At 47.3% G+C, this 17749-nt stretch overlaps 1 protein-coding gene across 10 annotated transcripts in view; it reads right to left on the bottom strand.

Annotated features, from left to right (window-relative positions):
* The window catches only part of LDB3 (LIM domain binding 3), a 112525-nt gene that overhangs the window by 45637 nt on the left and 49139 nt on the right, over window positions 1–17749 (bottom strand). For 4 of the 10 annotated variants that reach the window (XM_069071362.1, XM_069071364.1, XM_069071370.1 and 1 more), the window contains exons 6-7: window positions 5220–5389; window positions 3715–3751 (exon numbers count right to left, since the gene is read on the bottom strand). In XM_069071362.1, coding sequence (XP_068927463.1) covers window positions 3715–3751; window positions 5220–5389 — 207 coding nt within the window. Of the gene's footprint in view, window positions 1–3714; window positions 3752–5219; window positions 5390–9142; window positions 9158–12884; window positions 13089–15149; window positions 15173–17749 lie in introns of all 10 variants that reach the window. The other 6 variants (XM_069071366.1, XM_069071369.1, XM_069071371.1 and 3 more) reach the window with 3 other exon arrangements.

The raw sequence follows: 17749 nt of genomic DNA, 5'->3' as shown, positions 1-17749 counted from the left end.
AGAGAGAGAGAGAGAGAGAGGAAGAGAGAGAGAGAGAGAGAGAGGAGGGAGAAAGAAAGGGGTTAGGGAACATGTATGTCCACCACTCTCCTGCCATACAACTAGGGTGAGGGTGCTTTATTTTTGATTGACTTCAAAAGTCACATGGGTGCCCAGTTTTGAGGTCCTGAAAGGCCCTGGGTTTCTTTTGTCTAGGCAAGGAGAGACTGTTATGTAACCAGGAGCCAATGAGGTGGCTAATAGATCGGGATGAAAGCTGGGTATGTAGTATCTTAGAGTCACACACCTCCCTCTTCCCCCTCCCTCCAGGAGGATGTCTGGAACATCTGACCCGGCCTTAAAGACCGGGAAAAGTCATTCATTGGGGTCTCCTCTGGATTGGGACTCCCATGGTCATCTCAGGTCACGGTAAACCTGAGTCCCATGATTGGATCTAGGGTCTTGGCAGAGGGGAATGGGGGTGAGAGAGAACAGTGGTGAGCAGAAGATGGGAGGGAGAGCAAGACCCATGTCATCCAAGCTCATTTAGCTCACTGTGTTTGGAGGGGTCTGGGAAGCTTGGGCTCATCTGTAGTCTTATTCTAGCCTAGTTTCTCAAGTCCTCTAGGGGACAACTTGGGTAAGGCAAGGCTGCTGAGTTTTTGGACTTACCCTGACAGAATTGGATTGATCTCAAGGTTCTCAGGACCACCAAAAATGTGGACCCAGCAATGAGTCTAAAAATACCACTTCTCTTTCTCTTCCCTGATTAAATAGCTAGGAAAAAAATCTCCCTGCCCTGGGAAATGTCCTAGCAGAAGGTCCTGGCTCAGGTAGGTTCCTTGAAGTCCCTGAAGCTGAGCTCTGTTGCTTCTGGAGGCCATCTGTCTTGACCCTCTCTCCTCTGAGAGAAATATAACGTCACTGGGCAGCTACCATGGCACCACCCCAATCCCAACACACCTAGGCTGCCCAGCCCAGCCCAGGCCAGCTAGCCAGGTCTGCTGCCCCCTCCAGATCTCACTCAGCACCAGGGAAGGCACATGCTAAAGGTTAGGAAAGAATTAAGTAGGACTCAACTCATAGGACCAGAAGTTTAAGATTTGTGAGAACAGATAGGGGAAAGGAGAGAGGGAGGGAGGAGAAAAACAGCAGGAGGACCCATCTGGAATTTGGGGTCGGGTAGGGACCATGGAGAGCATTTCTACCAGCCTCTTCATTTTGCAAATGAGAAAACCAAGGTCCAGGGAAGGGGAATGACTTGCCCCACGCCACATAACTAGCTAGTGTGGGGCCAAGACTCAAACCCCATTCTCCTTAGGCCAACACTCTTTCCCCTACAACTCACTGGCTTTGCAACAGAAAAAGGCAGGAGTAAGGATGGAAATAGAATGAGATTTCCTTTCAAGGGTTTTCCATGGCCGCCTTAAGGAGCACCAAGGAGCTAGATGTGTTGACCTTAGCCCCTCTCCAATTGGCAGCAGGAAAATCAACAGGTGCAGGAGAAGGGATCAGACAATAATCTGGATTGCTTTTTTAAACATATCACTGGGAGAAAAATACCTATTACAATATGCCATAGCAAAAAGAGGTGTTTCTTCTTGGGGTACCACAGAATTTAGTGCTATAAGGCACCTTAAAGCTCACCTAGTCAGGATAATTTAGTGCTTTGAGATGCCTTCAAGCAAAACCTAATTTTGGAAATGAGGCCCAAAGATATTCAATTACTCATCCAAGGTCACACTGGCATCAAGTAGCAGGATTCAAATCCAGGTTAGAGGAGAGTAGATCTAGAACAGGAAGGGACCTCAGAGGCTTTATAATCTGACCCCTTCATTTTACAATTGAGGAAACTGAGGCCCAGGGAGCACTTGAACCAAAAAGGGAGTAAATAGCAGAGCCAGGATTCAAACCAGGTCTCCAGACTCAGAGCATTCTTTTTATCACTTGGAATAGTCTCGTATAATGAATGGAGCCTTGGGGACTTCAAGGAGCCCCATGCTAGTGATATAGTTTGACCTGGAAGTCTCCTTCTTCCATAACCAGCCAACAGGGAATGTTTGGAGGATGAAAATGGTTTTCAGGGTACAAGGAGAGACCAGGTCTTTCCCATGTTGTAGAAGCACATACAGAATAAAGGGATTAGAGCAGGAAAGAGATGTTGCATGGGGCCCACAACACTTCTGAGGGTGGCTCAAGCCAGATTAAAATGGAGTTCCTATTTGATTCTAATATATTAATATACTAATAAAAATATGTAAACATGCATGGTTTGCTAAGTCAGCATTTGGACCTGCAGAAATCCTTAGACATGGTTTAGGAACCTCCATGCCTCTGTAGGTTTGACATCACTGGCCTAGAGGACAGCCTGGTGTCCCCCCTGGCCAGTCAGGTCCTGGATGCTAATGGAAAGTCTGGCTCTCTTTCTACTCAAGGGGACATGAGCTGTCTCTCATATATAGGTACCACCATCACTGGGGTTCCTCGAGTGGATGGCACAGTGGGTACTAGAAGGGTTTGGCAGTACTCAGAGAGAGAACTTGTCCCAGCAACAAAGGTTCTACCCTAAAGAAAGGAGGGTCTCAGGATTGTGAAAATCCGGGTTTAAGAGAAATTGACTGTAAGCGACTTACCAGTGTAAGTCAGTTTTTTCCAAGCCCAGCATAGGAGAACATGGGATCCTAGATGCTGGACAGGGAAGGACCTCAGTGAACATCTAATTCTTTCCTACCATTTTACAGAAGATGAAACTAAAGACCCAAGGGGAGAACTGATTTGCCAAAACAATCACACCTTTAGTCAGGCAAGTCATATCATCTTTGTAGGCCTCAGTTTCCCTAACTTGTAAAATGAAGCAGCTAGAGTAGATGCCTTTCCAAGTCCCTCCCAGCTCTAAAACTTTTGAGTCTCAAAGAAGAACCAATTTCTGCTAGAAGTAGGGGAGGTGTATGCAGGACTGGAATTCTCCTGACTTCCATGCTGACGTTTGTTATCAGAGCTGGACCCAGGTGCCCCTAAAAATACCACTTTTGGTATTTTAAATATTTTTTCTAGTATATAAAAATGCCCCTTGCTGTCCCTGGGGACAGCAAGATGACTTGGGCAATGACTGAAGTTTCCTCTTTTCTGAGCTGTTCTAGTGTGGGGTTAGAAACAAATGCCCGGCTCCCAATAACATGGCAGCCAACCCTGGGCTTGGGGGAGACATACTTCCACAGACTATGCCCAGAGTCTCGAAGACTGCCCTGCTCAGGCTGTGTGCTACCCACAGGGCTCCCTCTTAGAAGAGACCTGATTGCTTTTACATCCACCAGTGGGAGCTGAATAGCTCTCAGAAAGCTTGAGGAAGAAATACAATTATAATGTCAGGTCCAGGCACCGCTTTCCCTAATCCATAGCTCACCCCTTGAGTTTCCCATGACTGACGTCCTCTCCCAAGGCCCAGGGGGCTTTCCTCCAGTTTCCATCGGTCCTGCTGGGTGGGACTCTCCTCCCCTCTACCCAGCACAGATTTGGGAACACCTCTTTCAGGATCACTAGATCAATTGTCACTTGCCAACATCAGAATTGGTGTGGGAGGGTGGAAACAAGGGGGTGAGGGACAGTGTTTCAGGTTTTTAGTTCAGAGGTAAATGAGTTAGAAAGGTCTCTTCTGAGTGAGCTGGTTTTAAAGGAGCTGCCGTGGTTGAGCATTAGGAGGTGAGAAGGTCACAGAGCCTGCTTCCAGGTGCCTACCTTGATCTCCTCAGGGCCTCTTCATCAGGGTCTTGCACTAGGAGAGGGAAAATCACTGTTAGAAAGGCATCCACTGGGAACAAAATTGGCATGAATTTGGGAAGTTAAGAATCCTACTCTCTGAACCCAGATGAGTCCTGCACAGCCTGTCTTGGGCTCTTTCTGACCTGCAAAGATACCACTAGGCCCACAGGATGCTGGGGAACTAGGTTAAAGTGACCTCGTAGCTTTTTTAATCACCTCCAACCAGCATGGTGCGGTGGACTCACGAGGCCTCTGTGGTCATTCCTGCTTTGTTGCTATCTATTCATGTGACTCTGTGCCGGTAAATCTCCCAGCCTAGGACTCAGTTTCCTCTAATAAGGGCTAGCCTTTTAAGGTTTGCAATGTGCTTTATAGTTATTATTTCACTTGATTCTTACAATGACCTGTAAGGTGGGTACCATTATTATGGTGATTTTATAGATGAGGAAACTGAGGCTAAGTCATTTGCTTGGGATCACATGTTTAATAAATGTTAGAAGTAGGATTTGAACTCAGGCCTTCCTGACTCCAAGTCCAGTGTTCCTATATAAAATGAGGGGCCTGGATTAGGTAATATCTAAGTCCATTTTAGTTCTACTACTGGGAAACAGGGAAGGGAATAAACATTTACTAAGTGCCTACTATACACGTAGCACTGTGCTAAGTGTCTTACAAATATGGTCACATTGGGTCCAGGATAGTCTGCCAAATATTATCTCATTTGATTCTAGAACATTCTATACCAGTAAAATGGATTAAGCTACTTCAGAACTTTGAGGGTAACACCTGATTACAGGGTGTCAAATACCCAATGTCCCGGCTGGGGGAGAGAGAGACCAATTAGAGCTTGAGTCTCCAGTGGAGTTAGAGCTAGGTCCAGGGCTTTCGACACTCAGCTAGGAGGCAACAACAGTTGGCCCCGGTGTCAGTACAGTTGGTCATGGCCTTGGACATCATAATCACGACCAAGAGAAAAAATGACAACTGCAAGCTTGATTTGACTGTGTCAAATGAAGGGAATCCAAATCCATGACTGAAGAGGGATTTTCCTGAGAAGCCTGGGAACGGGTCCCTTCTTGCTTTGTCACACTGGTAAGGCTGGGTGAAGAACCCAGAAGGCTGCCTACCTTCTTCATCTAACCTTTCTAATTGCCCTCTAGGAGAGAGAACAAGCCACGGGGAATGGGCCAGGCCAGTCAGTATTTGCAAGGCTGCATTCTGAGCAAGGAGAATTGCTGGCCAGCAGTTCAGCATGGTACCAATGTGTTTCGGTGTGGTGCTGAACTCCAGCACCCACCCCATTTTTGTGTAGTGGACCTTGAATCCAGGTATCTAGGTTCCAAAGTCATCTTTGCTACTTATTCCCTGTGTGACCCTCAGAAAGTTTGTAAACCTCTCTGGACCTCGGCTAGCTTTTCTGTCAGGCCTGGCTGACCTCTCAGACCCCATCTGCTTCCCCATGTCACACGTGAGCCACTTACTGAATTCCGTGCCAGTCATCTGCGCCAGGATTCGGAAGGAGCGCGATTGCAGGTTGGAGGAGCGGCGGGTCCACTCGTCCATTTCATCTTCAGGCTTGTTCTGGTTTTTAATCACAGCCTGATACACGGGGGAAGCACTGTCTACTGCAAGGTCTTTAACGGGGATGTTACTGCAATGCAGAAAGAGGACATTGGCAAAGGGCTCTGACTTAGGGGGTGGGAGGGAGCAGCTGGAGCTGTGTCCAACACGTGACCCTGGCTCACCCCCTGCATTTTTTTCTTAAGAAAAGGAAGATAGAATTCCAACCCCCCAGATGCAACCAAAGGAAAAATGGGTTATTTTGTGAAGACGTTTTACAAAGTGATTGACATGTAGGGAGAAGACAGCACTCTGGAGGGCTCTGGCTGGGTCATTGGTGCTCAGTCCTGTCATCCGTTAGAATTTTTTCTCCCATTCTCCCATCGTGGGAGCTCAGTCCATGCAAGACCCAACACCATGTAGTTATTGGGACCTGATCAGACCAGTCTGGAAAGCTAAAGAGTCCCTGGGTGCAGTGGAGAAAAGGGGCGTTCTGGAGTGTTGCTCAGCTCAGTCCTGGGAACAAGGCCATTGGGGGAAGAAGAAAGTTGGATCTCCCTCTGAAATCTCCTTCGAATCCTTGATGCTGGGGAACACCTAGGCAGCCAAGACTAAGGCTAGACTCTCCCTTCCCCAGTAGAATTAAGCACTGATCAAAGGAGGGGACTGATTACCCATCAGTGGCAAGGAGACCTCACTTCCCTTTCAAGTCATGTTTTTAAAGCCTTGCCGAAAAAGGTTTGAAGGTAACTTAAGTGGCCCTGCCTGTTGCTAGTGACCCTGCACTCCATGGCCAAGGCTAGAAAAATATAGGGTGTGGTTAGAGCAAGAATCATGTTGATGAACTGGGTTCTGCTCTATCTAATTGCCAGGAGCTCAGGAATCTACCCTTTGAGAGAAGCTTCTAATCTAGAGCTGAGAAAGCAATACAGTGAAAATACTAGCTTCAGAGTTGAGGGTTATGGGTTCAAATTCTGTCTCTGATATTTACTACCTGTGTGACCATAAGCCAACTTCTTAACCTCCTTTAGCCTTGGTTTCCCTAACTGTAAAATGAAGGGGTTAGATGAAATAGTTTCTAAGGTTTCTTTCTTCTCTTGATGTAAGAGTCTATGTAATTGTCAATGTCCCCTACCCTGTCTCTCTTGAGCAGTGGTGCTCCATGGCTCATTGGAGGGATGGAATCACGGAGAGGCTTGGTGATACATCCTTTAGATTGAGTTGGGGCCTGATTTGAATTTGACGAATTTGTTGACTTTTCGGGCTTAGGGTGTTTTGGAAATTCCCCAAGTATCATGAGCTGGGTAGGGCCAGAAGTGTAGAAGCAGCCTTATACTGGTGGATTACCTTTGCTCAGTCAACTGCTGATATTGCCAATCTGTATTCAAATCAAAGAGTCTAGATCTGGCTCCCTGTCTTCCGCTAGATGTCTATGACTCACCCTGAGCCCACTTGGCTAAGTATGGAAGAAATATGGCACCAATGGCCATTGAGGGGACTAAGCCAGAGAGTGAGTATCTGCCACATTGGAGAAAGAATAAAGAGTCCTTTTAATCCACAACACCGTCAGTTCCTACTTAAACAAAGAGCCAGGCCCAAGTCCTAGTATGGACTGTACATATCTGGAAGTTTCTCAGACTCCTAGTGTGAACTGTCAACATATGAGCAGATTTCTTAGCTCTGATTAGAGGAACAGGAAGTAGCAAGGCTTTGCAGGGCACTTTCCTCATCACCAGAGTTTTGCATGAGACTTGGCTTTTGAGATGGGTCTCCAGGAGCTGGGCCTAGTTGTATGTGCTGAAGAGCAGTGGCTTCAACATCCAGCTGAGGAAAGGAAAACTCAGCCCCAAACTGGGATATGCCTGCCTTGCTCTGGATTTTCTGCTGGGTTTCCTCTTGCCATCTGAATCTGCCTCATGTTCCTGCTGGCCCTGAATGTGGCCGGCACATAATGACGGCTGTTATGTTTGGGACCAATTGGAAGCCAAACAAAGAAGAAGGAAAAGCCGGTTCTGTCTGACAGGAGGGAAGATCTTGGGGCCTTGATTCACCCTCCTCTAGAATTGTGGCAGATAGTACAGACTGAACTCAAATACCACACAGCAAAGGCAAGTGTGGGACTGTTACTATCAGAGCTAGGAAAACTTGTCTCTAGACTCATAATCAAAGAATTGTGTCTTTCAAAATGAATAGAAAGGTATATCTTGGCCCTCACCCCTCTGGTCTCTTAGTTTCTTCTCATCTTTCATGGCTTCATTTTTACCTGTTAGGTTTTTACTGTCAAGCTTTTTGCTTAAAGGTTAGGATAAATGGGACACTGTGAATTCCAGGGCATGAAAAATGAACTCTCCACCCAAAGACTCAAAAGACCCCTGAAGGTCATAGGATGTTTTCATTGGGATCAAAGACATTAACTGAGTCTCCAGCTGAGAAAAGTAGGGGAACTGAAATTTTCAGCTAAATCAGTGCTAAACTGTATTATTTGCACTGGGAGAATTAGGACTAAGCTAGGGAGTCAGAGTTCTGTTGTATTAGAAGACAACAGGTTTGGAGAAGAGCAATATTGAGAAATGTCCAACACTAAGCTTCTTAAAGACGTATCAAAATATTGCAATTCAGGGAAATAATTTGGACAGATCGACCACTTGGCTCCATGTAGGACCCCATGCCTGCCTTTGGTTCAACTAAGGCAGGGCCCAATTCAATTCAGTGCAACTCAATCCACAGTTCTCAGAAGCTTCCAGAATCATCTTAATAAATGGTTTCCAAGCCACAGAACAAGAATATCTATTCTGATCACTGAAGAACTTCAAGGCCTTTGTAATGCAAGTGTTTTCTTATGCTAAGCAGTGGCCAGGGAATTCATCTTCAAATCCCTCCCTCCCTCCAAGTTCTCCTGGTTGATTTTCTACCCATCATTTGAAGGGAGCTCAACTTTCACCTTCTCCAGGTAATCTGCCTGAGCCTCTCACTCTGATCTCAGCTGGGAAAGGACTTTTTGCCCCTTTAGATACTCCCAATGTACTTACTACAGATTAAGGTGGATTTGAACTTTATGTGTATTTATTATATTCCCTTATTAGACTGTAACCTACCATATACACTAGGTGCTTCATAGATATAAAATTGAATTGAAGGATGTGTGACCTTGGGTAACTCACTCTTTGAGTCTGAGTCTCTCTCTCTCTGTAAAATGAAAAGGTTGTTTAGATGATGTCCAAGGTCTCTTCCAGATGATGATTCTATGCTTTCTAAGACCTTACTAAGATCTTACAGATGGTAATCTATTGAGTTTCCCTTCTGCTGACCTCACCATGGTAGCCTAGCTCCTTCAGAGTCCTTTCCCATGGGGAAAGATGATAGCTTGACCTCAAATAGGCAAGGTCTTCCAAGGGTACCTCATTTCATCCAAAGACAGCAACAAACGTAAAGAAAACAAGACACTCTGTTGTATTAGGATGCCCCCTCAGGAGTTTAGGATCTGATCCCCTCACACAAGCCTAGCAATGACTCAACCCTGTTAAGGGACAACCCCTGGTGGGAACCCAGCCTGTGACCTTCAATTCTACAGAATCTACACAATCCTGTGGGTAAGATCAGCAGGCTGAAGTCTGCAGGGCTTCATGGCTAAGGCTACCATTCCCATGTCCCTGAGCTCTAAGTCAGGGAGCAGGCGACGGGTAACAACTACCTTGGGGACAAGGCTGCTGCCCGAAACCTTGTCGTCGAGCCCCCCAGACCAAATCCCCACACGATTACCCGATCCCCCCAAAGGAGCAGGCAGGCAGGCAGGCAGGCAGACAAATGGACAGGCTTGGGGAGGGAGGAAGATGCGTCTACTTACACAAGTGGTGATTCTCTGCCGGGCGGGAGATGAAAACCCAGCATTGAGGGAATGGTTTCCATCAATAAACAGAGGGGGTGTAGAGCACACAACGGGGCAAGGTTAGTATCAGAAAGGAGTTACAAGAGGAAGAATTGAATAAAGAAAAGAGAGAAAAAAAAGAGAAGAAACATCAATGAGGAAAAAACCAAGTTAATTAACACCGACTATCCGAAATCAGCGCAGTAGACTCAGTACACTGGAGGTAGCATCGTGGTTTAGGTGGCAAGGGATCTGGGTTCAAGTCCTGGGTTCTGACACTCAATCGCCACATTTTATGTTTTAGTATTTTTTGCAAAAGGTAGCACAGTGTTACAGAAAGAATGGGAGACCTGGACTCAAATCCCTACTAAGATACTTACTGGCTACATTACCTAGGAAAATGACAACCTCCCAAAACCTTAGTTTTAGATCTGTAAAATGAGCATAATAATATCCAAAGTATCTACTTTTTAGTTCCACTGCTTGTGAAAAATGTTTTGCAAACCTTAAAGGGTCGTAGAAAAGTGAACTTTTGTTGCATCACTTTGCTTTTATTAGCGCTTTATTTTCTCATTTTTAAAAATGAGAATAACAGGGGTAGTCAGGTGGCTCAGCGAGTAAGAGCACCGGCTCCAGTGTCGGGATGACCTGGAGATCGAATCCGGGCTCAGACACTTAGCACCCACCCAGAAACACCTGGCCGTGTAACCTTGAGCAAGTTACTTAACCCCGATTGCTTTAAAAAAAAAATGAGAATAACAGTACCTGTCCCACCTACCTCGCAGGGTTGTGAGTGTACTCTCCAAGTGTGAGTTACTGTTGTATTGCTTTACCTCTCACCCACGGGTTCTTCATCTATAAAATGGGGCAGTACCTACCTCAAAACATTGAGAGGTGGGGCAGCTAGGCGGCACAGTGAATAGAGCACTGGCCCTGGAGCCAGGAGGACCTGAGTTCAAATACAGTCTCAGACACTTGACCCTTAACTAGCTGTGTGACCTTGGGCAAGTCACTTAACCCCAATTCCCTTGCCTTCTCCCCTCAAAAAAAAAATATTGAGAGGATCCAATAAGGCAATGGATAGAAATCACTTTGTAAATTGTAAAGCCTCCTATGAATGCCTTTTCTCACTGGGAGCAGAATATTAACTCTAGAAGGATGATGTTGAAAGGGAGGCATGAGGTATTGTAGTGCCCTGAACATACGACACACTTAATAATTGTTTGTTGACTTGAATTGACCAAGACTTTTACCATCTTTTCTTTGGAACAAGCCCTGAGGCTGAGAAAGGGAGGGAAAGCTTAATAGAAAGAAGGGAGTTGTTAGTGCCCATTTGTGGTTTAATAGAGGTGTTGTCAAGTTCAAGGGGCAAGCTCTGCATTCTGGGATACAGCCCAAAGAGGGAAAGACATGGAGTTAGAGATCAAAGTTTCTGTCTTGGCCCTGGACCTGGCCCTTGTCATCTGTGTCACCTGGGCAAGCCACTTAATCTCTCATTGCCTCAGTTTCCCATGCTGTGAAATAAGTTGGTGGTTTGGATTGGATGATCCCCTGAGGACCCTTCCAGTTCTAAATCAATGACTCTGTGATTCCCTCAATTAGGTCCAAGCTTTCTGCTATGGAAGTTGGACTCCTGCAAAGCTACCAGATATTTCTTCTGCTCCCCCTCCCATAGACATATCCAGGCCAGCTTTACTCACACACACACACGTGCGCGCGCGCGCGCACACACACACACACACACACACACTCACACACGTGTGTGTGTGTATGTATATATATTTATAGGGGTTGGTAAACGCATAAAGTATCCTGGATAATGGTGGTTGGGGACAGGGAAGAGAGGTGAAGAAACGGTTTGTTTTTTGGCTGTCCCCTAGCCCACACTGTTTTTGAATTCAAAGACTTTGGAACCCACATTTTAAAATGTTCTCTCTTGATTTGTAAGGATACAGCGGCATAACCCTCCTGCCCCAAAATGGGTAATTGTCCAATTTTGAAAATTTACACACTAATCAACTTTTGGGTGGTTGGATAAAAAAGCGATGAAAGAATGCAGAGTTCATTCTCTGGGTCCCTTGAAAATGGGGCGAGGCAGCAAGAGAGGTTTTTGATGTTATTCTGTTCCATACTTTCTCCTTTGTTGCACCAACAATTGTTGTACCACCAACCCACTGGTGTTAAGCCTTCTCTTCAAGACAGATTGCCACTTGGGGGGATCAGTCCTGCACAAAGAAGGAATCCTTTCATAGCAGAAAACCCCTGCTATGTACTCTGTTTTCAGAGTTGCCTTTCTACTCTTGATTGTAGCCTGATGAAGTAGAGAAATGAAGCAGTAGGTTACTTTCCATCTCATGTGTGTAAAAAATCAGAGTAAATAAGAAAAGGAGGGAGAAAACTGCTTAGGCAGCTCCCAAGTCCCACAGTGCATGGAGGCTTCTCCACAAGGCCTCTGAGATGGTCTAGCTCTGGTCCTGGGAGTTTGTCCTCTCTCCCTCCATTCCCACCCTCTCCTCCAAATTAAAAATCTATGGGGATTTGTCCTTCTCTGAGAAAACATTCAGAAAACAACAGCCTAACAAGCTGGTCTTGCCTCTTAGGGATTTGAGACTGAGACTAATCAAATTGTGAGCTACAATGGGGGTACCCCAAATATATTCCCTTTCCCTGTTAGCAGGAAACCAAGAGGTTTTTCCTTTGCTTTCTAAGATGGTCTTCCCTGGAGTTTTTCAACAATCCACCTAGAGAAAACCCAAAGACTATGAAAAGTTGTGAATGATAAGACAGCCCAGTGACCCCAAGAGATTCCTAGGAAGGCTTACTGTTCATCTTCTCCCCTTGTCTCATCCTCTTTTTATCTCCTCTCTACTGACACATACTACCAAAACGTGCAGAGAAAAAACAGATTTATTCTCGATGGCCATGGGGCCCAATGGGAAGAGGGCAGAGCCAGGAAGTCATGTGAGGAGACTAAGGAATTCTCGGCTCCCAGCCTAGCAAAGGCCCCAGGGACTAAAGGGGGGCTTTCAGATAGAACTCTTAAATAGAAGACAAAGGAGAAGGGGGCCCGAGGTCAAGAGCAAATATTACTAGGTGATTCTGAGACACATAATCATTCTTGTCCTGATTGCCATACACAAAGGACACAAGCTCACCCTGACCAAATGGTGCTTAGTTTGCCCTTTCTGGACAGGAAGACATTGGAAGGGGCCATCTGTCAGAAGATAGTCTCGTGAATAGGTCCCACTGGTGATCACTGGCTCTGTAGGAAGATGCTGTTTCTGGCATGAATAAAGAGGCCACGATAATATTTGCCCCAGTGGTATTTGGGCTCATAACTGGTCACCTGGTCATGTCCCTTTAATCTGGCCTCTGCTGTTGTTCTGTATTTTAAGTATATTGTGATGATCCACTTGCATCCCTTTCTGTGTCCCCTTTGCCAGGCATATTTTCTGGGAGTGACTTCTGTAGCTCCCCCTGACTTTACTACAAACAGATATGACCTTGCTCAAATGACAACCTTCCTGGGCCTCAGTTTCCTCATCTGTAAAATGGTACGAGGCCTTTGAGGGCCCTTCTAGTTCTAGGGCTATGATCCTCCAGTGCTCTTCAGGCACAAGGTCTTCCGAGACCTGTTCCAGGCGAAGGCTACAGTAGGAGCACGTCAGGCCAGGAAAGGGGACAGGCACAAGCACAGGCACAGTGGGGGTCAGGGTCTTACCCGCTGAACTCGCTGCCCTGAGCTTGGGCCTGGCCAGCGATGGCATCCATGATGGCATCCTGTGAGTACATGCTGATGGGCGTGTTGTACTGGGCATGGATGATGGTGGCCTTGCCCCCAAGCCCCTTCACCTCGATGGGCTTGTGGGTCGACAGGGCAGAGTCCTTCAGGGCATTGGGATTGAAGCGTTCCTGGTACTCCGCACTGGGGGGAGGAGAAGGGAGGAGAGAACGTGGGGGTAGGGAGTGACAAAGGGGGGAGAGGGTAGGCAGAGAACAGGAGGCAAAGAAGGAAAGGAGGAGGAGATAAGAAGACAAGGAGGGACAGAGGATCTAGCATTAGACAGAAAATCAAAGAAAGGGTAATGAGCCAGCTGGTGAGAGATATCTTACAAAGCAAAGGCACCGGGGCTAAGGGTGAAGGCTCAGCCAACTAGGCCTGATCATGGAACAGGGTCAGACTGGCGAAGGGGGGAGGGGAGAGTCTGCCCAACTTCTCACCAGTGGAGAGAGGCCATCTTTACAAAATGTATGCCCAGCTCCTGCCAGGGTACCTGGTACACAGTAGGCATTTAATATATGTTTGTGTATTGAATTGAATTGGATTGACTCTACCTTGGGGTTGGACTTGCCTAGGAAAAAGGTGACTGTCTTGGCTGCTACAGACAGGTCTTCTTCGCTTTATTCCAGTGGAAGGAAGCCTGGAATGTCACCAACTCCCAAGGGCCTCCCTCATTGTCCTAGAAGGAACTGAATAAGCCCAGGGAGGCTGTGGGAGTCTATAGGGTTCCTATGCCTGTGGGGCTCTGTCAGATATCTCACTTTGCACAGATCTGGCATCAGGGGCGGGACAGGATGAGAACAAGAACAAGGACCACTTGTGTGGAGACAGACAGACAGAAGAGCAGACAGACTCAACCCAATCCATGCCATCCAAGGCCCAGAAGCAGAGAGCATCCCTGCCATGCCCTGCGCTGGAGAAATGGGGGTGAGAGTGGCTCTGATCTTTCATTGCTCAGCATTCTCTGCCATCTGAGAGGCTCTTGAAGGGGCACTAGTTCAGTCATGGACTTCAGGGGGGGTTGCTGTGTTTCTCTTGGCTCCTTCAAGGGATCCTTCTTGTTTCTCTGGCAGGGACCCTCTGTGCAGATCAGAGCAAAGCCCCTATCCATGTAGCAGGCAGCAAGCAGCTTTGTCCAGCCCCACTTTCCCAAAGGCCAGATCTCCCTGGCTTTTACTCTCCCGAAGACCTCAGTGTGGTTCCCTGGGATAAGTCATGTGCTCCATAAGGATGGCTTGTGCCTGGAGCTTCCCCCAGGTACTCAGACCCTCATGTTTGAAGGCCATGTGCCTGGGGATAGCCGACTTTGCGGGAGAGAAACATTCGGGTACATGCAGTGCAACTTGGCCAAGAATCCATGAGAAGGTTGAGATTTCTGGAATGTGAGCTGGTCTGACTTCAAGAAGCCAGAAGAAGGAAGAAGGCCTGACTGAGAAGAAGAAATTTAAGTGAGGGACTAAGGGAAGATGGAGCTCCTTTGGTTGGGGGAAGGGGAAGGGATAGGGACCCAACAGAGAGAGCCAATGACATGGTCAGTGATATGGACAGCAGCCCACTCCTGAAGCCAGCCAGGCATGGCAGAAACACAGCAGGAAACACAGTCCCATGCAAACCACCCTCCTACCACACACAGATCACTGTAACCCAGACCTTTCTTGGCACATGTAGAAACCTATTCACACATGTATAAGGATATGTGCCTGTGTATACAGGAGAGCAAATAGGAATGTGTGTGTGTGTATGAAGGCATATATGCCTGTGTGTAAAGAGTATATGGTGTGTGTATATGCATGAGAGCCTATGAATGCCTTCAGTGTAGATCATGTGTACATGGACATGTCTACTTGTGTGGTGTATATATGTCTATGTGAGTTTAATGTGGTGTCTAGAGATGGTCATTGAGAATATGTATGTACGTGAGCATACAGATGGGTGTTGATGGCATATGTGTGCACATGGACAGGCACCTTTCCATGTGAGGACACATATACACGTGTTTGTGTACCTGTACTGTGTATGCACTACACACACAGTTACACAAACACATCTAGACCTAATGCATGTTTGCTCACACCTGTACAGATTCTTGTACAATTCTGTCACATAGAGACATGCAAACACCACCCACGTACGTCCCTATGCTTTCACGTGCACAGATCCACACGTACACATGCTTTCATATACACACTTCAATTCAATACTAACTTGGCAGGAGAGTTGGCTATAACCTGTGGAAAAGAGCGGACAGAAGGAACAGAGAAGTCAGAGAAAGGTCTGAGGTAATTGTGGGATGATGGCTGCGATGGAGATGGAATCCAGAAACCCCAAACTTGATTCTGGGCCCTGGCTCATACTGGGCCCTCAGGTTTTATTGCTGAGTCTTGGTGGAAACTTGGCCTAGGGGCTGGAGACATTGTGACGTGTGATGACAGTCTTCAGTTCTCCATCTTCAACCAATCCAGCCCCCCTTATCCCTCGAGAAGGCCCCGTCCCTCAGTCCACTGGCCAGTGGAGGATCAATAAGTCTGAGGTGGGATTGGGGAGAGGGGAATGTGGCTAGTGGGGGGTTGGAACAACCTAGACCAGCTGTCATAGGTGACCACTGGGCCCCGGGCCATGAGGTGAGGAGAAGGAATATATGCTTGGTCCCTTTAACATCTCTCTAGATAGATCAAATACCCCGCCTTTACCCCCATCCTCACACCTTTAATACCTTGAGAAGGTCCTTGCAGAGACATTCCAAGCAGGGAGTTTCCCCAACCTAAGCTCCTAGGGAGGATCCCAGAGGAAGGCTTGGGAGCTATTGACCACTCATGTTTCTATAGCATTTAGTTTACATCACACTTTATAGACCTTATCTCATCGGATGTTTTTTCTTAAAAAGTCTGGGAGGCTGGTATGACAGATATGAGGCCCATTTTATAGGTGAGGAAACTGAGTTTCTGAGAGGTTGAGCTACTAGGCTTTAGTCATAGGGCTGATAAGAGGTGGAATTTGAACCCAGGTCCAGGACCCTAACTAGGGCAAGGATAACTAGGCCTTTCCCTAAAGCACCAAGGTGGCATTTAGAGGGTGTTGACAGTACCCACATTCAATTAGAAGGTAGAAACAGCTGAGCCTAGGACTGTTTAGCAAGATAATGAGTTAAAATTGGAAGTGACCATACAGTGGGCTTCTTGGTCCCTTCCTGCACCCTGGAGGAATCCCGCCCCCCACTCCCTCCCAGCATCACTGTCTTTCCTCGGCTGGGAGCACGGTAGGACTGGGCAAGGTCACCCCAGCACCCTCTTTCCACCTCACTAACCTCACCCCCAGATTTAGAGGCCTCTAGGCCAATGAATGTGGTTGGCCCCTAGCCAAGTGGACCACCAATGCCCCAAGAGCTGTCTCACCTCGTCTGGCTTCCCCTCCCTCCACCTCGGGTTCGAGACCTCTGCAGGGCCAGACCCACTTAGAACCATAGTTTGAGATTCCAGCTGGAGAGCTGACTCTTTGAAAATCAAACACCCAGAGGATGAGTTAATTCAAAACAAAAGACACTGAACACAAGTTCCCCAGGAAACGCAAGGGATGCATCGAGTGTGAAGGGCCCTTGGGGATTTGGTGTCTGCTCAGGTAAGCTTGGCTCCCTCCCCTTCTCCTACTCTGCCACCTGAGATCACGTAGCAGGTGAAGCCCCTCTCTCTGACCTGGAAGGAGCTTTCTAGACTGAAAGGCCTGAGAGCCAGAAGGACCTTGGAGATCCTCTGGTCCTACCTTTTCACCTGAAGAGGCCCAAAGACATTGTGACTGTAGGATCACACAGAAGACATGTCCTTCATGTCTACAAATGGCTTTGGCTGGAAGGGTGAAAGAATGGGGATGAAGCTTAAAGCTAGAGAGGGCTGGGGGTGGGGTGGGATTAGAAGGTCTCCCCTGTCTAGACTCCATGGAAATTTCATGCTTTACTATCTTGGCAATGGGGACAAAGGGAGAAAGAGAGACAGAGAGAGACAGAGAGACAGACAGAGAAAGATGGAGGGAGAGACTTGGCTGAAGAGGGCAGCAGGTCCTAGTCAGAGCAGAGCAGGTCCATGGTACAATCTGGAGATTGTCTGAAAATATCTCCTTCATCCACATGTCCCTGTTACTTAAATTAGAATCACAGAGTGGGGAGGGGTGGGGGGATCAGCTCCTCAGGCCGAGGTCATCTAGTCCAAGCCCTTCCAGAATAGTCTAAAGAGACTCTTGGTGAGTTCTATTAGCAATGTGAAGCTCACTACCTGTCAACGTAGATCAAAGACCAAAGGCTCCCAGATCTGGAGCTGGAAGGGCCCCCAGAGGCCACTGTGTTTAACTCTTTCGTTTTACAGGAGAGGACAATGAGGCCCAGGGGAGCAAAGGTAGAAAGCATCACAGGCAATATTTGAACCCAGAACCTCTAATTCAAAAGCCTTTCTACTGCACCACACTGCCTCCTGTTTTACAAACGAGAAAGCTGAGGTCCCAAGAGGGGACACAAGCCCTTTCCACTAGATCACCGCCGCCTTCTTTGATTTGTCCTTCATTATGCATTACTGTCCATTCTGGACTCCTTTTTCATGGTTCAGATCTCCCTGGGAGGGCTGTCACTCCATCATCTCAGGATCAATTAATTTAGCAAGAACTAAGAAGGGGGAGCAACATGGAGGGGGGAAGAGATGAAGAATGGCCAAGAAGGGGCTGTCATGAGAAGCACTGGTGCCTCTCTAGATTTGCTGAGGCCTGGGACCCTTGTGTGTGGGGAGCCAGCCCTGCCTGACAAGGCTCTCTGCCCATCCTGCTGC

Source organism: Petaurus breviceps, unplaced genomic scaffold, assembly GCF_028583685.1.
Source record: "Petaurus breviceps papuanus isolate PSGF00001 unplaced genomic scaffold, PetGlider_PUasm1.0 90825, whole genome shotgun sequence".
In the NCBI taxonomy this organism is placed as follows: Eukaryota; Metazoa; Chordata; class Mammalia; order Diprotodontia; family Petauridae; genus Petaurus; species Petaurus breviceps.
Note: the sequence above shows the minus strand (reverse complement) of the source record. Positions and strands in the feature narration are given on the sequence as shown.